Source organism: Urocampus carinirostris, chromosome 10 (assembly GCF_059441175.1).
Source record: "Urocampus carinirostris isolate Australia breed hairy pipefish chromosome 10, RoL_Ucar_1.0, whole genome shotgun sequence".
Classification (NCBI taxonomy): Eukaryota; Metazoa; Chordata; class Actinopteri; order Syngnathiformes; family Syngnathidae; genus Urocampus; species Urocampus carinirostris.
Window position 1 is genome coordinate 2,785,372 of NC_142358.1, and position 24,775 is coordinate 2,810,146.

At 40.9% G+C, this 24,775-nt stretch overlaps 1 protein-coding gene and 1 pseudogene across 1 annotated transcript in view; both read right to left on the reverse strand.

The window, feature by feature from the left end:
- Nucleotides 1–6,653: 6,653 nt before the first annotated feature.
- The window catches only part of fhdc4 (FH2 domain containing 4), a 23,698-nt gene continuing 5,576 nt past the window's right edge, over nucleotides 6,654–24,775 (reverse strand). Inside the window, exons 4-12 of the mRNA XM_088346236.1 lie at nucleotides 16,714–16,816; nucleotides 16,538–16,623; nucleotides 16,374–16,474; nucleotides 16,234–16,304; nucleotides 14,409–14,516; nucleotides 14,261–14,331; nucleotides 13,081–13,198; nucleotides 11,457–11,621; nucleotides 6,654–9,210 (exon numbers count right to left, since the gene is read on the reverse strand). Coding sequence (XP_088202362.1) covers nucleotides 8,140–9,210; nucleotides 11,457–11,621; nucleotides 13,081–13,198; nucleotides 14,261–14,331; nucleotides 14,409–14,516; nucleotides 16,234–16,304; nucleotides 16,374–16,474; nucleotides 16,538–16,623; nucleotides 16,714–16,816 — 1,894 coding nt within the window. The 3' untranslated portion in view covers nucleotides 6,654–8,139. The remainder of the gene's footprint in view (nucleotides 9,211–11,456; nucleotides 11,622–13,080; nucleotides 13,199–14,260; nucleotides 14,332–14,408; nucleotides 14,517–16,233; nucleotides 16,305–16,373; nucleotides 16,475–16,537; nucleotides 16,624–16,713; nucleotides 16,817–24,775) is intronic.
- Nucleotides 18,462–18,551, reverse strand: LOC148357492 (U2 spliceosomal RNA; annotated as a pseudogene).

A 24,775-nucleotide genomic window follows, 5' to 3' on the forward strand; every position in this document is an offset into this window, starting at 1 on the left:
AATTTTTTTTCTTTTTCTCTATTTTTCCCTTCCTCTTTTTTTCTCTATCACTCTCGTTCTCTCTCTCTATTTAGATCTCTTGTCTGTCTTTCTTTCTCTGTCTCTTTCTCACTCGGTTTTTCTTTTTCCCTTTTTCTCTATATTTCTCCCTTTCTCTTTTTCACTTTCTCTTTTTTTCTGTTTCTCTGGCATGTTCTTTTTCTCTCTTATTATCTCCCTCTTTCTTGTTATGACTATGAACACTGCCCCTCGAAGAGAGAAAAAGACCCAAGTAGCTCCACTAGTAGGCAAAAAGTACCTCATTGACTGTTACATTCAAGGCCAAGTACTTCAAGCCCTGTGGGACTTGAGTTCCCAAGTGACAATCATTGCTGAGCGACGGAAAGAAGAGCACCTGCCACACACAAGACTAAGAGACATTGTTGACATTCTGGAGAGGGCAAATTCCCGAGATATTGTGGCAGCTAATGGGGAGAGTATGCCATATGTAGGGTGGGTGGAAGTCACTTTCAATTTCGCTTCAGGTTGAGCCCCAACAAATACAGTTAATGTCCTCCCTCTTGTAATGAAGGGTAACCATCTTGGCCGACCAATAATTGGGTCTTATGTCATTGAGTTAATATTAGACAGTCCAGTACTACTGACATAGCACGTTTGAGCCACACATTGAAGACAGCATGCCCCAACTCCGACCCAGAGCAAGTTCTAGCCTTCGTACAGTAAGTGTTGAGCAGAGAAGTAAATGTGTTGTGAAAACAAAGAAGGAACAGATCAACATAAAGAGACACATGTCCGTCAAAGTTGAGTGTCATGTACAAATGTATCCACAATGATCTTCAAGACACCACAATGCTCTTCAAGCCTGATGTTAACCCCGGTTGGATAGATGGACTGGAAATCTGTGACACATTTCTCCGGGCGAGTAAAGACTATAGACCTTCCATTACTTTAAGTGTCCAAATTCCTACAGCCCATAACATAGTTTTGGCAGGAAGAACTGCAATTGGAACACTCCAGAATATTCAGACCGTGCAACCTGCTTCCATCCTAGAGGGGTTCCGCCCACCACCGCCAGTGAGCATAAGTCACACCAGGGCCAATGAGAACAAAACAACTGATCAGTCTGAGTCACCTTAGTGAGCCCAAGAGAGAGATCATTTACCAGATGTTAAGAGAGGAGTCCGCTTCCTTCTCAATGACAGATGATATCGGATGCATTGAAAAACTGCAACTCAGCATTTCCTTGAAAGACATTGAACCTGTTGCAAAGACCTACCTGTCTGTGCCAAAGCCGCTGAACAGGGAGATGAAATACTTTCATGACTTTACCGCACAGGGTTGGATCCAGAGGTCATTTTCACCATATTCATCACTAATCGTCGGTGTTCGTAAAAAAAGACGGGAAGTTACGGCTGTGTATCGACTTCTGAGAGGTGAACAGGAAAACTCTCCCAGACAACCAATACATAGAGTGCAAGACATCATGGGTGGTCTAGAAGGAAGCATGTGGTTCTCACTTCTAGATCAAGGGAAAGCATTTTATCAGGGCTTCATGGCCAGGCAGAGCAGACATGACCGCCGTTCGTGACTTCCTGGGGTGAAAACAGAGGGACACCTTCAAACAAGCCGATCGTCTGGACTGATGAGCATCAACGGGTATTGGAGATTGATCAAGTGTCCGGTTGAGTCCCCCACCCCCTCTTTCCCAGATTTCAACAAGTCATTTATCTTACACGCTGACACAAATCAGGGCCTAGGTACAGTGTTCTATCAAGAACAGGAAGATAAGCTGCGAGTAATTGTGCATGCATCTCGCACACTGACAAAAGCGGAGAAGAATTACCACCTTCGCTCGGGTAAACTAGAGTTTCTAGCCTTGAAGTGGATTGTGGCCGACCGCTTTTGAGATTACTTGATGAACTCTTCTTGTGTTGTGTACACAGACAACAATAACTTACCAAGCGTTGTCCACAGGGAAGCTGAACACCACAGGAAGCAGGTGGGTCACTGAAATGGCAGATTTCCATCTAACAATCAAATAGCATCCAGACAGAGAGAGCAGTGACGGCCGTTTTCAAGAGCAGTGATCCATCGGGCCCAAAGGAACGACCCAATAATTGGCTTTGTAATTGGACTGCCGACTGTCAGATTAGACTTGTGGGACAGCTGCTTAAATTGTTCAGTGCACAGAACAAGAGTCTACTCAAGAAAGTGGAACAAACTCAGTTTGGACGGCGATGGCATACTGCACCGAAAGACCACCACCAGAACACAACTTGTCCTGCCTAAAAAGTACAAGACAACAGTCCTAAGACAACTACATTACGACATGAGACATCAGGGTGTGGAGAGCACAACATCAATCGTGCTGGAGCACTTCTTCTGGCCACATCTGCAGCGAGAGGTGGAGACCTATGTGTCATTGTTGTGCATGTCTTAAACAGAAAAAGGCCTACAGAGAAATAAGAGCCCCTCTCACCTCAATCGTCACCACAGAGCCCTTCACGTTGATATCCATTGACTTTCTGCATCTAGACAAGTGTAAAGGTGGTTATGAATACATCTTGCTGTTCATTGATCATTACACCCGCTTTGCCCAAGCATACGCCACACTGACAAAGTTAGCCAAGTGTGTTGCTGACAAAATATTCAACGACTATGCACTCAAATTTGGATTTTCACAGCAGATACCATGACATGGGAGCTGAGTTTTAAAATCAGTTGATGGCGTAGTTGAAGAAGAACAGTGGAGTGATGGCCTCTGGAATGACACCCCATCACCCTAAAGGTAACGGGCAGGTGGAGAGAATGAAAAGAAAACTCTTTCAGATGCTGAAAACACTCACTGAGAGGCAGACATCTAACTGAAAAGAGTCACCAAACAAACTCATGTTAGTGTACAACAGCACCCGAAGTGAAAATACAGGCTTCTTCCCATTCAATCAGCTATTTGGAAGATCACTAAGACTGCCAATTTATTTGCTGTTTGGCTTAACTCCTGAGACAGGGACCGCAGATGCCAAAAAATACATGGAGAAATGAAGAGCACAGATGCAAGAGGACTACAACATCACAACAGCGAATGAAAAGAAAAGTGCAGAAAGAGACCAGGAAAACCATGACAGCAGAGTAAGGAGTTCTGTGTTGAATGAGGGCGACAGAGTCCTTGTGAAAATCATGACACCATTAGGAGGAACCAGGAAACTGGACAATCACTGGGAGGATATTACTCATAAAGTCATCCGTCAGGTGGGAAAATATATGTTGATATATGAAGTCATGCCTGGGCAAGGGAAAGGAATAAGTAGGATTCTGCACCACAACCTCCTTTTGCCGTGTGATAACCTGCCTCCAGAGATCCCGCTACAACCAGCCAAGCCAAAGAGAAAAACTACAGCTTAGAAAAGCAAAAACAAGAGAGTCACAGAGAATCATGAGAGTGAATATTACTATAGGCCCATGTATCACTCAGTGCTGGCGCTGCAACCTGTGAATACAGACAGAGGATGTTAATAATGCTGAACCTCAGCAGTAAAACAATCCCAAGCAGCATGAGGATCAAGATCTGGGAAATAAACTGCATGGAGGGGAGGCATCGGATCAAGAGGACACCGACGAAATAATGTCAGCGCCACAGTCACCTGTTCAAAGAGACCACGGTGAGGCCGCGCAGCAATATCAGCAACCAGTTCAAGAGAGAGCATCGAGAGTCTTCACGTATGACCAGCTCTGTCAACCAACCTGTTATACTGCGGGGCCTCCAGATGACATTACTTACTGGTACTCTCCAGTTCCCCAGTCGTATGGAGTCATGCAAGCAACAAGTACCTGTAGAGGGCAGCCATTCGTCTACCAGCCTGCTGTCCTGGGATATTGAGTCATATCATCAACACCTATTTCCCCAACCATGCACTTTGATCCCTTTGTCGCACACGCCCACCTTCACTCATGGATTTGATACAAAGCCGAGTGGTATATACATATACCCACACACAACTACACTAGACTCTTGAACTGTGAAAAAAAATGAGTGCTATACACAAACAAAAACACCCACTCTTCCACACTTTTGGACTTTGCTTAGGCCGAGTGATATACAGTGGAACCTCGGTTTTCGAACGCCTCTCAGTTCGAACAAATCGGTGTCCGACCAAAAAGTTCGAGAAATTCTTGCTTTGCTGTTCGGTCAAAAAAGTTCGAACGCCGGTAATGCTTGAGTGCATACGCTAGGGTGCGATGCTGAGCGGCGTACGGGTGTTTTAGCCCTTTATTATGCCTCCGAAGAAAGTCAGTGCAAGCAGCAAAGTTGCTACAGGTGAAAAAAGAAAAGTAGTGCGTACAACTATTGCATTTAAGAAAGAAATAATAGCCAAATATGAAGGATGTGTGCGAGCGCCTTCTGCTGACCACCACAAAAGTAAGAAATCCTATTCATAAGATTACGATAACGCAAACGTACGATTAGCCTGGGTTTGAGGGTGTTGGAACGGAGCCCTTTTTCCAATGAACCGCTCACCACTTGTTGTGGAGACCCGGGTGCTAAATGACTAGTAAACTACCTGATTTTTTTATTTTTACACGGTCATGTTAGCGTAATCTTTCGTACGGAAGATTACGATAACGCGAACGTACGATTAGCCTGGGTTAGCTTTATGTTTACGTTAAACATTCAAGGTTTGACATTCAGGGTGTTGGAACGGATTAAAACGATTTACATTATTTCTAATGGGTAAAATGTTTTTGGTGATCGAACAAATCGGTTTTCGAACACGGTTCTGGAACGGATTATGGTCGAGAACCGAGGTTCCACTGTATATATTTATTTATGAAACATACAGTACACCTCACATTCATGGACTTTGAAAGAAGCCGGATGCATACAGACATAGGTCCGTCTATCCATGGACTGTTGAGTGCCTTACGTTTATGGACTTTTGATTAGGCCATGTTCAGAGTTATTGTTTGTAGAGAAAAAAAGGGTCGATGCAGTATTCTTGTTCTAATGTTGAGGACGACATTCATTTTGAAGGGGGAGTGTGTAGTAGCCTTTTTTTTGGTTGATCTATTAAAAAAAAGTTTTTAATTTGTCTATTTTTACCACATTTGTATTTAGCTATAAGTTATTTTGGTATTAGGAGGTTATTTTTGCTTATGTATGATGTTGTGGGGTTTAGCTACTGTGTAATATTGCCTTACAGCATGAAATATATCGGGAGTTCCATGATAGGCTGCTAAATTTGTACCTATGGTTGAGGATCGATTACTTTGGTCTGGCACAGGAAGCCTAGTAGGAGACCACACGCTTTCCTTTTCAGTTTTGTTGTGTTCACGAAGAAAAGTGTCTCATTTTTCTTTCTTTACACCTTGTCCCCTCTACAGCTAAAGCTGCACGTAGCACCTTATTTACTTTATATGATGATGTAAACTGTGTTTTCCGGTTGATTATTATCACTAAGACTTACCGAGCAAATATGTGTGATACTGTGATAATAGTTTAAGAGATAGCTTGTCTATCTGACCTCGGGGATTTTTTTTTTTACTGTGCTCGAAACAAGTGCAATTGCCGACTACTGAAAGGGGCAGTAGCACTCTCATTGGCAGACTGTGCTCTCGTGGTGAAGAGGTTTTGTCAACCTTGAGCATTGGCGCTCTCCACTGAGTGTGAAGTGTTGACATGAAGTGTAGCAGACCCTCAGGCTGAACTTTGAAAAAAATATTTAACAGGGATGAGAAGAAGGGCGGAGATAAACGGCTATAAAGAGGTAAACAAAACTTTACTCCTTGAAACCAATACAATTCTTGCTGCTAGCACATACCTTGTGCTATTTTGAGTCGTTCCTAGCTATGATCTTTTAGTGTCATCGGTGTTATGCCACAACTCAGATCCCCAGTCCCTCCTTATTCCAGGACCAGTCTCCAACCGCGACCAGCACAGATGGCGAGAGTTTCAATCAGGGCAGCTGCAGCCGCCTTCAATCAAGGCGGTAACTGGTGCTGGAACGTTGACCATTGTGGTTCGTAGAAGCCAGTCCATATTTTTGTTTTACGCACGTGCTGAACATTGACTTTTAAATTCCTTTCTTGATGCTTGCCATCGCCCACTGTAACCCACTGCTTCTCTCATTTGATTACAGGCTCCCTCCGCTCCAAAAGCCTGTGTTTCCAGCTCCACTTGCCACACCACCTCATCAGATCTAGCAAGGCTTACTTCCAATTCCAGTCTCCCACAACCGCTTCTCAAAAATGTCAATAGACCCTGGCCTTGGGCATCGTGGTCATTAATTCTGTTCTTTGGGTACCTGGCACATTTGGCTACTTATTCCTGTCAAACCTTAACAAATGAGCTGCTAAAAACTGACATGAATTCTGAGTATGTCACACATGTTTACAAACACGGAAATGGCTCTACACGCGTTTGGTAATATTTGAGTTCAATACACAGGGATCAGAATGGAGATTTTCATTTTCAGCTGAAATAGCCAGCGTCCAGGAATAAACCAGGGCGGAGCCCCCCCCGAACCATTCCGCGGAAAATTCTGATCCCTGAATACAAAAGATGAAAAAGAACATACTGTATGTGTAAAAAGCCGAAATATGGTCCAAATTTGGAATTTTGCATTTTATTCTATGTGAGTTTTTCAGAGGATCTGTGTAAAAAAAAAAAAAAAAAAAAGTTTTTTTTTTTTTTTTTGCATTTTATCATTTATTCATAGCACTGTTTTCTTATTCCTAGGGGGGCATCATAGAAAATAATTGAGAAGCAATTAGAAGAAAACAAGATAACATAACTTCCAATATGTCTGCACCATGCTGTCACCTACTGGCAGTACTCACTAAATGATCATCGTTGATTATAAACTTGGGACTTTTTTTTTAATGAAAACTTTGGACCTTGTTTATCTTTCTCAACTAAATAGTTCAATATCAAAATCATCCCAAATTAAGAGTCTGGTTACTGCCAGTAACCTTAACCTTTTCCAGACCTCTACTCCTGAATTTTCTGAATACAAAAACGTCCCAACCTTAAGTCATTAAGAGCTACATAGTCCTGTACACATTTAGAATAGTAGAACCCCAGGATATGACATGTTTTGGTTTGGATGTGGAATATGATGTTTGCAGCCATTCTTTACGATATTTACTATATGACATAAAAAACAGATTATTTTGCATGCCACCCTCTCACAATGCCTCTCCCCCTGTTCAGTTCTGAATCTTGAGTGCAATAAGAGGTAATTTGTGAGTTAATGTTATACATTACCGTATGTTTTGTATTGTATTCATTAGCAGTGGGGCCTAAGACTTGCAGAGATGCTAAAGGGAGAAATAACACATAATGACCATGGAAATCCAACTTCCAGTTATCAACAAATACGAAGAAGGCACACAAATCGCGAACATTGGTAAATGTTATGTAATTAAAACAAGGTAATCTTTTAAGGGCATCACAGTTCTCGAAAGATTAAATTGTAATATCAGTTTTAATTGAAATCTGCTGTCAAATCCCTGCATCCAACTGCTACTCCACTTGGCCAGCTCAAGTCAAGTCACACTAACGGTACATGCAATCTAATTTTCCCTTGACATGTACTGAATATTTATAAATAATGTTATTTAATCATATACTTGGGGTACCCAGGGTTCTGCACGCATTACCTATGCATTACCATAGGTTTCCATTCCCCATTATACGGCAATTTCACTTTGCGATCGCCACCTCCGAACGGATTAAAATCAAATACTGGGAGCCTACTGTATTTCAGATAGTCCCATCAAAGCTATTCACTTGTTTTGTGTCATCTTCACTATTTTATGATATTTAAAAAGCCCCAACCATTTTTTTAAATATAACCGCATTCCTCTCCCTTTATGCCTCCCAATATTTAACACACATTCATATTCCTGGCCTCTCTGTCGTGAATCCACATTTGTAAGTCATTCAAAACTTGCTCTGTCCTCCATCTGCAGATGCTATAACATCACAAACATCACTTTACTGAACTGCATCTGTGAAACCCTGAGACTGTTCTGTAGTTCTACATTCTATGAAGATTTCCAGTTCAATCTCACCTGAAAGCGCATTGTTAAAAAAGGGGGTCTTGAAAATAAGCCCTAATGCAGTGATGAGGAAACGTTTTCCTACACATCGGTACCCTGACTTCGTTGTGCAGATTCCTTGCTTGTGTGGAATCTCCCAAAATCACCAATACGCTTGAAGAAACCGTAAAAAAGTCCAGAAGACTCAGTCTTGTTCCAGGAACCTTTCGGTGGATCACTTTCATCCCTTTCCTCATAAGTTTGCTCTTGCTCGAGGGCTGGTGCCGAGCTCACCTCCCTCTTGCTGGAATGTTTTTGAGGTAGGTCAATAGGGTCAAACTCCTGGTTGGACTTTCGTGCATTGTCATGGTCAACATCACCAGCAGCAGGAACCCACAAGTCATCGTCCTCATCCTCCTCATTGTTGTCCTTTTTAAGTTTCACTGGCAGCGTATGTCGGCGGGGGATGTTCCGTTTGGAGGATGGCGGCGAATGGAGCAGGAACCGGACCAGGTCATCATTGGTGGGGTCTCCAGGATAGCGGTCGGTCTCCATGTCGAACTTTTGCTGACGTGCAATGGTGTGTTTCTCTAGAGGGGAATTTGGGTTTTCCAAATCGGTGGAGGAGACGCTGCCTCGGCTCTTTTGATAGAGCAGAACTTTTCTGGAAGCCTCACGCAGTTTTTTGGCTTCTTCCTCATTGTTGTCTTTGAGGTCCTCTTCGTCGGCGGCAGAAAAGGATTGAGCCAAGGAGGAAATACTGGTAGTCCTACTGCTTGATTCTTCTGACGCATGAAAAATCACATCTTCCTCCTTAGCCCTTTCAGACAAAGCTTGGTGTTGAGAGGTCGCATTAAGTTCCACAGCTGAATTCCACTCTTTCTTGGTTGCTGCACTTGTTGTAAAAGACTCAGCCTTGTTCGCCTGAGTGCTCATCTCCGAAAGGCTTCCCGTTTGGGGGCTCCAATTCGTGGGGCTGCCGTGAGTGGACAGCGGACGTCTCCTCCTCTGAAGCCGATTGGTCAGGAAGTTTTGCAAGATGGACTCCAAAGCCACGCCCTCCATTTCTTGGTCTCGGACTGAGCAAGTGGCGGTGGATTTGCGTTTGGTGGCGCTTTGGAGACGGCTCCTGTGTCTGCGTTTCACCTCAGCCACTTCCCGGGCTTTGTTTTCCTGTGGGGGAGAGGCAAACTTTTAAATGTCAGTTGGAAAGAGGCATCAAATTCGGAAACCTGTTTTTCAAAAATAGCTTTAAGTAACAGTGTGTAAAAATTCAACACGAGAGGTTACTATAGCTTTGAATGGCGCATCTGATTTGCAAGAAGACCCGCTACAGAAGCCCAAAGGATACCACTTCACAAAATTTGGAAGTGCCAGAGACAGACAAGACATGAAAGATGTCAAGTGACAACTAAAAACCAAATGAGCTTGATACACCTGGAGTGGCTGAAAAAAGCCATTAGCTAGAGTTGGTTTGAGTAGCTAACGTTAATGGCTAGCGAGAAAAGCTGCTAAAAAGGCAGTAAAAAATATTGCAAGAGCAAGATTTGTTTACACGGAAGAGCTAGCAATAAATAGACATTTCCAGCGACCAAATGGCTAACATGAGTGGCTCGAGAAGGTCACAGTGAAAAAAACGGCTACTCTTAATCCCCGCCACCGACAACAAAAGACCAAGCAGGCTGAATACACCCAGTGTGGCTAAAATAAAGAATAGCTGGAGTTGGTCAGTTTTGTTAAGAAAAACTGTTAACTTAAAAGGCTGAGTAAAAAGGCAAATACAATTTTTAAAAATTAGCTATATTTACACGGACATATTGGCAGCTTCCTGCGAACCATGGCCTGCAGCCAACATGAGTTGTTAGAGACGGAAAGAGTGAAAAAAAAAGCAAAGATGCATTAATCACTGGACACCAAACAAGAATCAGCATAAAAGCTGCTCTTAATCCCTGCTAGCGACAACAAAGCGCAGAGCGAGCTGGATGTACCCAAGGCATCTGAAAAGAGGCAATAGGTGGAGTTGGTCTGAACTGGTGTAAGCGGTTAACCTTAGAAACCAATAGGGCTGCACGATTTTGGAAAAAAACCTTATTGCGATTTTTCAGACCTGTATTGCAATTTAAATGCAATTTTTGGTTTTACAAGAAAAGTGCATTTCTAGGCTTGGGAGAACCTCAACATAGTGACATGCAAATTTACCTGGAGATGATGTCCTTAGAGATTGAGAGTATATGGCGGAAACAAAATAACTATAGATCTACAAAGAAGAACATAATTGCAGTTGAATAAATGGTCTTTATTTTTATTATATAAAAGTACAACGACATTGGAGGGCTACTCCTTTCATTGTAAGAAAATGATTTAGAGAGGTGCTGGCTAGCTACACACTATCGTCGGGTACCCGCGACCTCTGCAAGGTCTTTGTGATGATTAAAATACAGGAGTCACAAATGCTGTAGTTTTCCATGAGTAGTAGCTCCAAGTCGCCCGTTTCATGGGTAATGGATCTGGCGTTGATGACTAGCCATGTTCGGCAGTGGTGGCCTAAAGGTTGTAAGAATGGCTGTTGGGTTTCCCTTTCGCAGCTGCCTCAGTCAACTCCCGGTTATGCTATCGCACTACATTAGATCGCAATATCGATTCGATTTCGGTTAAATCGTGCAGCACTACCTTCCAGTGTGAGGAACTATAAAAGGGCAGGAAAAGATAAAAAAAGCAAATCGCAATTTGTCAAGCGTTGGGATCATGAACCATTAACAAAACTCAATGACATGAGCGAGAGAGAAGGAAATAAAGTGTGAGCAAGCGCTAGAAGAGACTTAGGCAAAAGTGAGCTTTATTTACACAGAGCAGCTAACGATAACAAAAGAGCCTTGCGGCAAGCCATTACCTACAGCCAAGTGGCTAATATGAGTGGCTAGAAAAGAAAACTGAAAAAAAAAAAACAGTACATGGGAGCTGCTGTTAATCCCCGCCAATAACGAAAGACTGGGTGAGCTGGATACCCTCGGACAGGCTCAAAAGGGAACAATCGTTTGAGTTGGTCACAGCTGGTCTAAGCAGCTAACTTAAGCAGCTAGTGGGACAAGCAACTAAAAGCTTCATTAAAAGATTGAAAGCGCAAAATAGAATTTATTAAGCAATGGGACACCGAATCACAGACTGAACTCAATGACAGGAGTGGCCAGGGAACGGAACAGTGGAATAACCTTGGATGACAAGTGCCAGATGCCTGAATGATGGGACTCTGGAGAAGCAAGCCTAATTTTTACAAAACATCTAACTATAACAATAGTAGCTATCAGGAAGCCATAGCCTGCAGACAATTGGCCAATATGAGTGACTCGAGGAGGAAACAGTGGGAGAAAACAAATATTTTGACGTCTCCTAATTTCGACATTCTGAAATACAGGCCTCACCTGCACGGCTCGAAGAAACTTCTCACAGAAGGAGTCGAAGATTGAGCAACACTCCTCCAGTCTGAACTTGCTAGGATCTTCGCAGAAGTACTGTGCTACCGAGTCACTGGTGAGTTGAAGTTCTTGGAGGTCCTGCTCCACCTCGTCCAAGCAGGACTCGGCGTCCTGCTTACAAAGCAGCACTTAGAAGCAGCCTTACTTGTCAGAATATGGTACACTATTTTCCCCCTAGAGAGCGCCAAACTGGGCTGTTTGGCTGGAGAGCGCCTACCTCAATAGTCGGGATTCTATGGCTTGCGAGCCAAATATTGCTCTTTTCATGAGTACGTATGACTCGAAGACAAAATTGATACCATGCAAATGCCAATGTCATTACAAATTTATGTGACCAAAGTTTCTTGAAGTGCACGCAAAACCGAAACAAAACTGAGGTGCTAATGGCACTGTCCAGTATATGAAGGGCACAATTTTAACAACAGCTTACAGTCAAGTTGTCACACCAAAAATACTCGTTTTCGCTGTACATTGCCAAGGAATCCTTTATATGGAAGCTCATTAAATAATTATTTTCACTGTTGCCAGCAGAGCACCTGATTTGATTGGGGGATTGGTAGGGGTGAGCAGAGCTATGCACAGAGAGCAAGCACTCCCTCTTGTCTCTTGCCCTGCGTTGCCTGCGCCAAAGAGTAAATACGTCAGGATCCTTGTTTGCGGAATTCTGTTTTACAAACGAACTTTGCTCGCACCTAAACTATTATTTATGACAAAAGAATGACTGTTTAAAATGAGCCTTAACACTCTTAAGTAACTAGGGGAGGGAGACACACAGACTCTCTAACTGCCACACTAATGGTTGTGATTCTAGTTGATTACGTGTGAATTAGGCCAGCACGTCACTGAGGTCTACAGCCAATTAATATTACCGCTATCTACAGGACTGGAGTGGAACCTTGCAAGTGCCGTTCCCTTGCTTAGGTGAAAATGTTCACTTGCACTCCTCTCATTGAGGGGACTTCCCTTTTGAGGGACCTCACTGGAGTGTTCACAGGGCCAAGTGAGAGGAATGGGCATATTTTAAAGTGGTGTATTTATATGGGACATAGGCTCTGGCATTATTATTTCATGGATTTTATCAAATCAAACGTCACACAGTGAATTAAAATGCGCTGAAAAAAAAACTTTTGTCTTTTCCCCCCAAAAAATCAATATATTTTGCTTTTATGGATCTTTGAGTCAATAAGGTTTCCGACCACTGGGCTACCTGCACTAATTTGTCTACTTGTACCTGACTGATTTGTGTCCACCACATTTGCACGTCATTATTTTGGCTTTTTATACTTCAGGTTTGTTTTTTGTCTCTTGTATGATCTCTTGTTGTTTTGAGACCACTTGTTTGTTTGTTACTTTGTGCATGGGTTTTGTGATAAAACTGGATCTTTTATTAACACACTGCCTTGACAGAATGACCTGACATATTCTGCTGTCAGGTACAGTCAATATAAAAAACTGGAAGAATAAAATGAAAGTGTGGGGACAAATTAAGCGCATTTTGGTGCACTCCAGTCACTTCCCCTAAGTTTGGGGCCTTTTAACCCCTGGGTTTCCCACTGCCACTTTCTTTCACCTTGAGGAAATCCTCCATTTGAACTTTGAAGTCTTCTTGCTTCAAAGTATTCTCTTTGGCGTCTTTCACTTTACTGACTTGTCGATTCAACTCCGCCTCAAGTTCGCGTTGATTGATTCTGCATTAAAAAATAAATAAAAACAACAAATTAATGGTTACGGAACAACTAAAATATACATTTTAACTTTAATATTCTAAAGAGTAAGTCCATGTTTTATAGTAACAAAACCATATTTTCAAAAGACTGAATACTGAAGAAAAGATTGAAGACTTTGTTGTTGTTAACATAGAATGCTAGGGAAATGTCCTTGGCAACCCCAGTTTAAGTTTAAAACAGGATACAAAAAGGAAAAAAAAAATACATGTATTTAATGTTGTTTATGTACATCAAGGTGCGGATAAGTAGTTGTTGTCTCTTTTTTACAGAATTTGGAACTTTTTTACTTACTGGTGCCATCTCCTGGCACATGTTATCAATGCAGTCTCAGTCAGCTCGTTCATCCTGTACGTGAATTTCCTAGACGGGCTCAATTAAACTCTTGTCTTTCTTGGCTTTGGCGTGGGCATTTGGACTCTACTTGAGGAAGGCCTTTTCTTACTTTCACCATTTCTATGCTACACTAACAAATAGAAACAAAACCAGCGGGGACAAGCATAGCGTCAATCTCCCTACTCCCATTCCTCTTACCTAATTAGTTCCACCCTGAACAGCATTGATACAAGCAGTCAGGCTGCAGACCTGGGCACTCCGGCCCTGGAGGGCCGCACGTCCTGCCAGATTTTGAAGTTTGCTCTTCTTTAACTCAGGTGATACAAATTATAACCTTGTTAGCAAGCTAGCAAGTGCTCGTTAACAATACTGGTGATTGGAATCACCTGTATTGGATCAGAGAAACCTCAAAAATCATGCAGAACATGCGGCCCTCCAGGACCGGAGTGCCCAGGTCTGGTAGGGAAAATAGAGCATATGGGTTCATTGAACTTTGTTTGGCTTTGTTAACACATACATATTAGAGAAAAATGTAACTTTCAACTCCTCAAAGCACACCTCAAACGACGCACCTCACCTTGAAACAGTTTTTATTTCAAGAATTCATTGTTATTTATTGCATTTAGAAACTCTTGGGCTTCCATAGTAAATGGCTCATTTATGAACAATGTGCCATAAAGATGTTTTTACCTGGCAGCGGCTTTAATGTGTGCAAGTTCCTTGGGAAATGTAAGTAGCTCCATGTCAATGTTTTGAGCTTGCTGTAGGAAAGTACAGAAACCACATTTACAAACAAACACAAAAAGAGAGGTACTTGAAAGGAACACGGACCACTTACCATCACAACATAGTGCATTAAATTCATCCCAGGTTTGTTTGCTTTGGTATCCACCAACTTCAGCAAGGACGCCATTCGGAAGCCCACGGCACTGCCAGCATAGCCGCCCTTTGTTCAACAAAAAACTCACAAACATGGCTACACAACTGACTATAATAGTGCATAGTAGACCCAGGGTTCTTACATTCGTACAAGGACTTTTCAAGCACTTTTGAGGCATTTTTTTCTGTTTTGCTATTGCCTTCAAATGAAGTAATCCATCCATCCATCCATTATCTGCACCGCTTATCCTCAGTAGGGTCGCGGGGTGAAGTAATTCAGCACCAATCAAAAGAACCCTTTTTTAGTTGACTTTGATGACTAAAAAAAGTCACCATCTTGCTGATAGCGGAAACTTTGCACAATTTTCTACTGTTTCCATCTTTGATCTACGATCTTTTTGTGTCAATGGGCTGCTATAAACTGACATATATCCTGCCATTATGCTTCATCAATCCACGTGCAGCTGGGCAACGCCACACTTTTTTTTTTAAAACACAGAAAGGGCTCTATATATGTTGGGTAATAATTTAGTCTAATACCGAAGACAAAAAAGGAAAGTACTGTCAGTATAAAAAGCAGAATATTTAAAAGACTTATTTTAATTATATTGACTGCTCCGATTCAATCTTTCAATCTTAGAGACTGATGAACTTTTGCTTTTTGTTTCACTTATTCTAATTTTAGTTTTTTGAATGTTTTTCAGCGGATCTGTATCTAAACTGGTCAAAATAGATTTGTAAATAGTTTAAATTTTTATTTCATTGTTTTGAATTTTTAGGGATTTTATGTTGTTGTTCGCCTGTTCAAATGGTTTTGTATTTTACAAACATTCTTTGCGGATCTGTAAATATTTCACTTTTTAGTGCATGTGTTTTGCAGGGATCCACCTGCCCCCACCCTCCCTCATTACATTCTACAGGGGCACCATAGAGAGTATCCTGACCAGCTGTATCTCTGTGTGGTGTGGAGGCTGCAGCGCTACCGACTGGGGTAGTGTTAGGAGGGTAACGAGGACAGCAGAGAAAATAATCGGGACTACACTTCCCTCCATTCAGGACATTGGCCAGAAGCACTGCCTATCCCATGCTAAAAACATTACCGGGGACCCCTCTCACCCTCATCATGGACTGTTCACTCTGCTAGCCTCTGGGAAGAGGTACTGCAGTGTGCGGTGCAGGACCACCAGGCTCCGCAATAGTCTAGTCCCCCTGGCCATTAGACTGTTAAATGGTCAATCTAACATATAGTTAACTTAAATCTAAACGGCTGCTAATCTGACTTTTGCACTACTGGCAGTTTTTTTTATAGCTTGCCACTCCTTGCACATTGCTCTCTGCACTATTGTAATTACAGCGTTATTGTTACAGTGTTAATGTTACTGTGTACCTGACTTGTTAACCTGACTGCCCATTTTGCGCATCTGGTTAGCTACTCTTCTTGCACTATCGGAACTATGGTAAAATACTATACGTAGCCAAAATACAATACAACATTATTTATATCTGTACATTCAAGGAAACTGTGGGGGTCAGATGCATCGACATTTCGTTCTGTATACACGTGTACTAGAATGACAATAAAGTAGATCTGAATCTGAATCTGAACATTGAAATTGAAGCATTTTCAAGGATTTCAAACACCCGTACGAACCCTGCAAAACCCCCGATACGACATGAATTTGCTCTGAAGTGCAATTGCAAGGTGAAATTGCCGTAATTTGCGTAAGTGAAAATGTCGTAAGGCGGGGTCACCGTAATCCTGAAGGTCGACTGTAGTTACTCACAGCGTTCATGTAATTCCCTGTCTTCAAAACCAGCCGGATGACTGAGTGCAGACTGTCACACACCAACAGTTCTAAGAAAAACACACACTAATTTGGGTAAGTTTGCACAAAGAGTTTAAAAAGAGGCAAAAGTAGAGCACCATTTCCAGCGACTTTCAAAGTGCCGATAAAATCTCTCATTTCTGCCATAAAGGGGAAAAACTCTTCTTTGAGGACCAAGCTACTAAGACGCTCTTCGTACCTGACACACAAAACACACTCGAATATTAAATTTTTCTTGAGAAAAATAATGCAGGACTCTCACCCTGGGATCTGAATCAGCATTAGCATGAACATGTCAGCATCCGGAAGGGCTGAATGGTCACTGCTAAATTTACGCAGCTCTTTTACCTAGGGATAAATATAGGCATTATTGGTCAGTTCTTGGAAAATATTTCAGACATTACCTAGAATGTAGAACATAGTACATTTTGCATGTACCTCGTCCTCATCCGGCAACAGTTTACACAGCTCCCGAAGTTTCCCAGGACCGAAACTTAGACCATTCCCGGCTTTGATTTCTTCGATTAGATCTATGACAGGTCTGTGTGTTGAGTAGCATTTCGGAAGACAGAGGGAACCTGATTAAAAGCTGCATGCTCAAATTTATGAAACTCAATTTCGTCTTGTACAACCTGCACCATATTTAAAGCCACAGTGTTTAAAATGTAGCAACAAAAGGAGCAGCTTGTGGTCCGGAATTTACAGTAACACAAATATAAGACAATCCGACACAAACAATTGTACCTTGGCTGTAAAATCACTTTTACCTCAAATTAACTCCACACTAAACTGAAAACTGCATTAGCAATTGTTTTTATGTGCCTGTGTACTGGAATGTGACAACAATTATAAATGTATGTGCACAAAAACATTAAATCTATTTTTATGTCATTAAAGACTTCAAAGAAAAGATTGCGTCAGTAACCAGGGGAATAAAATCACATCAGGTTCACAGTATATCAGAAAATAAGATTTATAAGGGAATTCAATGTAGTGGGACTGATCAGCACAAAAATTGTGTTCAAAAAAAAAAAGGCACGAAACTCTCAGGGTTTGCTCTTGAAGGCATAAGCTTTGATTTGGGATGTGAAGCAATTCTCAGTTTGACCTCTGGGGCCAGATACAGGTCACGGCTTCCATGATATGATTATATATATATATATATATATATATATATATATATATGTATATATACATTTAATTAGAAATGTCTGTAAATTAAACACCAAAATGTGGTAAAAATGTAAATTAAATGTTGTTTTCCATATCCCCGGGCATGACAAAATCATACTTAATGACTATATGATAGCAAAACAGTGGTACAGATTCCGCGGAATTTTCATTTTCCATTGATTAGCTCATTATTTCTCAACAGTGTAAAGTGGGGCAGGAGGTGTAGTTATCCCTCGCTTGGCACCTTCAAAACCTGTGTTCTGCTCTCTTCTTCTCACTCTCTCAATACTGTCCAATCCGCATGGAAAATTCAACAGTAGATTCAGTAGTATATGTGCACGCTTGTGTGTTATCTCCTTGTTTTGAATAACAAGATAGCAATATGTTGTATTTTAAATCGTTTATAAATTCAACTTGTTTTTACTGCTGTTTACTTTTGTAAAGAGGTAAATGGTCTAGTGCAGGGGTGTCAAACTCATTTGAACTCGGGGGCCACACGATAGAACAAAAATTCTGTCGGGGGCCGGACCAGTAGATTAAAGAGAAAGAAAAAGGGTGATAAAGAAATAAGAGAAAGAGGGAGAGAAAAGGAGAGAGGGTGGGACAAAGAAAGAGAAAGAGGGAGAGAGCGTGAAAAACAAGAGATAAAAAGACAAGTCCTGAGAGAGGGGGAAAGAAGGGGAGAGGAAAAAATAAATCCAAAGATAAATAGAAAGACAGAAGGAGAGAAAGGAGAAAAGAAAGCACAAAGTGGGGGAAGAGAGAGAGAAAAGAGAGAAAAGGAAAAAAGGAAGTAAGAGCAAAAGAGGTTAAAAGACACAGAGAGAGAAAGAGACAAAGAGCAACAAAGGAAGAGAAAAAGAGAGACACAGAGAGAAAGAGACAATAGGTTATTGTTCTATCTTCTTTATTCATTTTCCATTATCCGTTATCGGTCAGTTCATAATACGCTACAAAGCCAAAAGGCCAAGCTAAGGTCCTAGCCTTAAAGCCTTGCTGCGATCATTGCGAATGCACCGTTCCCGGAGGTACTGCAATACCGGGCCGATGCGTGGAGTGGACAGAGCAAGCTCTTATTCCATCTCCGGATTGCAAAAATCAATGAACCATAAGGTCCTAACCGACACATGCCGACATTTTTAGGATCTCACGGTCGGCTAGGGACACTCTGCTCACATTTAAACAGGATGTAGGGCATGCTCTTCTGAAAGGATCAAAATATGACGATGAGGCCCTGTGCTTATTAAGAGCCGGACAGCTTATCCGAAGGGATTTGTTTGCCAAAAAGAGTTGAGTTAGATGGATCCTTTCACCCCAACCGCCAAAAAGATTCCATGCCACAATCACTTTTTATTTTAACCAATATGGCACTGGGAGGACCCAGTATAAAACATCAAACACAGATGCAAAGTTCAGTTGCACATTATCAATTTCACAGCTAATTGTCTTCTGCAGTGTCAAAAATGCAAGGACAAATAGATCAACACGAACAGTGCGTCCACGTCCTATGTACATTGCACTGAAGATTCTTGGTGTACCTCGCAGGTCTCATCAATATACTTTGCACTCTTGGCATGAGTGGCTCTTATAACCGCTTACTGCAAGTTTCAACAGACATGGTCGATGGTGTTTGTCAGCAATTTAATATTGAGGATGTAGTATGTCCTCGGAAATTGTGCCACAATCTGTTCACAACGGCAGCTGTGGACAACATAGACCGCAATCCTAGCTTAGCCACAGCAAAGGATTATTTTCATGGCACATCCATCTCCCTTATTCAGCATCCTTCACATGTATTCCAAGTCATAGATCGTGCAGACACTTCACTGAGATCAATAGCGCCATTGCCTTTTCAGTACACTAATGTTACTCTAGCTTTTCTTCAAACTAAACAATTCACACTACCTACACCATGTGGGCAGATGCAATCGTCAAACCATGCAGTTGTAGCAGCCAAAATAGAAAAATATGAATGGCAGAACACGGTTCCTGCCGTAGTAAAAAAAGCAGCATCTGATAACCGGAGAGTGGGTTTCTTGCTCATCTTTTCATGCTGGGATCTACTCCAACTGGCCTATCAACAAAGCACACTGGAAGTTACAGTGCCATTTAAGGAATGGTGTCCAAAACAAGCTGAGGAAAGTGTCAGCCTACTGCCTGAAAACACTGACCTTGGAGATCTAGTGTTCATTTTACCTCTGAAATGTGATAGGTCCCAGGGACTCCCATGCTCAAAAATCTATTGGTCCCAACAGAGATGTATGGGTCCCCAAAATTTAGTGTTATCGTGGTTGAAATTGTAAATCGGCGACAAATATATAATATAAATCTATATATTCATTCAGTTTTAATCATCACAGTTTATTGGTAATACAAATCATTTATTACTTCAAGATTGTTCAGTTCACAACAATATTGAACATTATACAAAATATTATTGCTGAAATAATTATATTAATCTATATTTTCATTCAGTTTTAATCATCACAGTTAATTGGTAATACAAAGCTGTTATCACTTCAAAATTTTCAGTTCATATATTCTTCGTGGTTTGCTGTCCCGACATAGTTGTAATGCCTTCTCAAAGTCCAATCCATTATCATCCTCCTCATAGCGTAACCACGAATATAATTTAGTCAATTTTGGTAGAAAAGTCCTTTTCTTGCTAGTATTCTTTTGTTTTTTTTCTTTTGTCGAATCGTTCGCTTCAAAACACGTGTTTTCCTTGCTTTCGCGGTCTTCTGAAGAATTTCTCCGCCGCTTTTTCATGCCAGAATTATTGGCGTTGTTACCACTTTCTGTGTTATGTTTCGACTTATTACCGACACTAAAGAAATTACCAATTTTTTGTTGATTTGCACCTAATACCAACTGTTTTTCGGAGGCATATTTATTTTTCACTCGACAACCGCCACAAGAATGACGTCATCTCGAAGCAACAAGATCTTGTTTGCCGGCGCGAGACCAAAACAAAAATGGCGGATGGCGGATCTGCCTGACGAAAAGTTTGGAGTACGGTAAATCTTTGTTTAAAAAAAAAAAGTAATCGGGTAATAATGACAATTTGGTGTCAAAAAAGTTGTGTCCCGGGGACGCACGTTGATTTGACCCAATGCGTCCCCAGCAAAAATGTTGGGTCTAGGACGCAGGGATGTGGGCAAACGAGAACACTGGAGATCCATATGCTGCTGTTCAATAGGTTATTAAGGCAGGGTGATTGTACACTGTATGTGCAAATATTTACAGTACTTCTCCCTTGGATGTTTACTCTTGACCACACCCATTATGCCAGGCGTCTCACAGTAAATGTAAAAGACATGGAGCATCTCTTTAAGATTCATCCTAAAAAATTCCGAGTTCATGTCTGAACGGTTTGTTGTTCAGAAGAGCAGCAACCATTTTTCTTCTATTGCCATTGACCACTGCCATTAGCAGAATAATTGTACAATAAAATGTTGTGGAGGAGCCGTTGGATTGATTGAAAACCCTGCTGCATTGCGTAGATGGATGGTTGCTGGTCCAAAGTCATTTCTAAATTGAAAATTCAGAACTCATCAGTGATACACTGAAATAACAAAGCATCATGATCAAATCCCAAGTGTTCGAAATGCCTATGTTAAGAATGTTCGTCTGACACAAGTATTGAAGCAATGGGAAACCCATTTCCGGAGACAGGGAAAGCTCTACTGCTCCTGGATACTCGAATTATTCCAGATCCCTCTGTAGCAAAGACTGTCGAGATGGTTGAAGCCTTATGCCAGGAACAGTACGGAAAATTCATGGATGAACGCCTGATTAAATCCACCACTCCTACTAGATACACTTTCGAAGAACAAGCTGCCAGTGTTTAAATCTCCACCTGTGAAGATACAATCAAAGTACAAGGTCCAACTTGCTGCTTTGAGGTGTGATTGTAGCCCTTTTTCACATCGTTTCATATCATGTCAAACAAGAGAGGGTGATCTTGATCAGTTCTTCATCCATAAGAATCAAACAGCACCACCTTTATCTCAAGGAGGCATGTTAATAAAGGGAACAAAGTCAGATCTGCTTCACTGTCAATGGATTTTGGTTTGTCAGAAACCACTGTTGGTTATGTAAAAGCTATGTTTATTCTACTCAAACCTTCCAGGCTTATGCTGATAATGTTTTCATACCATACATCTGATCACACTTGACAGGCACAAATGGCATTGACATAGTTTGGGCTGTGTACCAAAAAATAGTCTGAAAGCCATGACAAGACAGAGGAGAGGAGTGGGGAACTGGCGCAGGGTTGAACCAGGCACTCTAATGCCAAAAAACTGGGAAAAACTTCATGTATGTGGAGGAAAATAAAGCGGAATTAATTGAATTTTTTTTCTCTCAATTCAAATTGAAAAAATACAAATATATCCTGAGATAGAGGTCTGTGCCTCAAAAGGCAACACGGTCCTCTGTTCTCCTGTGGGATGTAATATCAGTCTCCTAGTTCCATGCATTCATGAGGAAGCGGACCCTCGCCTGTTTTTTATGTGGTAGATGCAGCCAACAAGGGAGCCAACAAGGTGATCGTGCGAACTGTTGACTCTGATGTGATCAACTTGGCAATAATTGTATTTCAGAAATGGGAATTGCCTTTGGAGCTGGTAGCAATTTCTCGAATATAACCATCCACAAGGTGGCTGCTTCTGGCATTTCATTCTTTCACCGGCTGTGTCACAACATCTTCATTCTGTGGTCGTGGTAAATAGACTACCTGGGATACATGGCGTGTATACCCCGAGGTCACAGAGGCTTCCATGAAATTTTGCAGATGCCACAAAAGTTGAGTGACCACTCTTTGAGGCTCTTTGTGATTAAGGGCTATACAAATAAACATGACTTGACTTGACACTCTTTATCTGCACTGGAACGTTTTGTCAAGCTCATCTATCAAAGAACAAGTGCATGTCTAGATGTGAATGAGGCAGGGAAGCATCTTTTCACCCAGAATCAAGATCACTGGAAAACATTCCCCTACACAGGATGCTTTGAGGCAACACATAAAAAGAGCAATTTACAAGGCTAACCCATGGAACCTTGCTTTGGTTCCTCAGCCATGTTTGACTAGTCCATCAGAATGGGGATGGGTTGGCACCCATGCTGGATGGCAGCCATTTCGGACAACACTCCCTGAAGCTTCACCGGCTAATAATAAGACCTTAACAGTTCCATTAATGTGCCCAATATTCTTTCTATTCCTACCTAATGTAAATATTTCTTTCTCATTTGCAGTGACTTGAAAATCAGACTTTGGTTGCCATTTTGAAACAAATCTTATGAGAAATTCCAGGGCAATGGCGGTTTATTTTCAGCGTTCTCTCTTATATTCAACAAGGTTTTTGGTTTGCGGGGTTACCAGTAGCAGTAAGATGCTGCTCCCTCTTGTTAAGTCTCATGTTAAAATAAATACAGCTTTTTTGACCTGTGAGTATTTATCAGAATGCATGTTGATAAGATGCATTTTTGCATATCATTTAAATCAATATTGATTTTTGAAAGATTACATTTTTTTAAATAAAACACACTGCCCCAATAAAAAAGGGGTGATTATATTAATTTTAGTTAATTGAGTGTTTTAAACCAATTTGATGCAACAGTCTATTATTAAAAATAAATAAAATAACAAATATTAAGTACACATCAATATCTGCATCTACTGTATATTCATAAATGCATTTTAGGAGAAAAAACGTTTTTCTTCATGCATTGCAAAAGTCTAGAGATGCTCTATTGGCAGATCCCAAAAAATCAGATCATCAAAAAAGTTTGCAAACCCCTTTTTTAAACATTTTTCTCTTCTCAATTTGTATTAAATGAAATGAAATGATCTGCATTTATATAGCGCTTTTCAAGTCAATGACTTCCCAAAGCGCTTTACAGTGTGCTTCACATTTCCCAATAGCGGCCGTGCAGCCATGTAAGGCGCTAACCTGCTTATTAGGGGTAATTGGGGGTTCAATGTCTTACCCAAGGACACTTACGACATGTGACACGGACAAGCCGGGATTCGAACTGGGATCCCTTAATCCTAAAACGATCGCTCTAGAAAATGAATTAGGGACCTTTCGCTACTTTGAGAAAAGTAAATATTCACTTAAAAAAACATCAACTTAAAAAAATCCAGTAAATGCTTCCCGCACAATCAATGAACAATTTGTAGTCTGATTCAAGCCGATTGGCCAGCACCCCTTGACTTGAGATTTCCGATTGGCCAAATTACATTATAGCGTTTTTAATACTGTACTGTGACCGGAAACCTGCTCTGCGTTCCCCTACATCTCGCTGAGAAGAGTTTGTGTCCCGCGGCCTTCGTCATGTCACCTATACGATCTCAGTCATTTGGTTCAATCACCGAACCATTTCTTTTGCCTCGTTCTCTCAGTCAACAAGTTGGGTTTAATGAAGGTTGGGCCCGGGAAAAAAAAAACATTAATCAAACTAAAATACGTATTGCTTACATTTAAACCATTTTCTCTTTTTTATCTTTCTCTCTCTGTCACTAAGTTGGATTTAATAAAGTTTGCACCCCATAACAACATTGACTAATTTAAAATACTGTTTACTAGGGCTGCAACTAATGATTATTTTAATAATCGATGAATAGGTCGATTACTTTTTCAAATAATCAATGAATCGGATTTATGAAAAAACACATTTTTAATTTCCTCATGTATTCAAATATTATAGTTTTGGACTGATCAAAAACAGTGCACAAAACAACAGAATATTATTCGACATAAAACAAGAAATATTTGAATATGATAAACAATACCAATGTGCAAATGGTATATATAGTCTGCCGTTTGTCTTGAGTTAAACATATCATAATTATTATTTTTATTTTATTCTATTTTGTGAATTCATCTTCCGATTTTTGCCTCTGTATTTCTGCAGGACTTGGTATTCCCTTGAAAATCGTTTACCTTATAGTATTTGAAAGTTTCATGCCAATTTTGTTTTGAATGATGCAATGGTAAATACTAAAGGATTCCAAAAAAATGTCCGATACTTTTTTACAAAGTCTTTTGCCCAACCATAACGAAATGCAATGAGCTTATTTGCATTGATTGAACGTTGCTCATAAATCGCGTGACACAGCAAATTGAAGAGGAAATAAGTTGCCTTGTAATAATCAATTTTTTCAATTTGTTGTTACAGCCCTACTGTTTACCTTTTATATCTTACTGTTTTATAGCTGTTCTCTCTCTCTCAGCAGGTAAGTTGGCTATAACGAAAGAAAAAAAAGACATAACCTGAAATTTAAAGTACCTGCTGTTTACCCTTAAAAATCTAACCTCTGTTA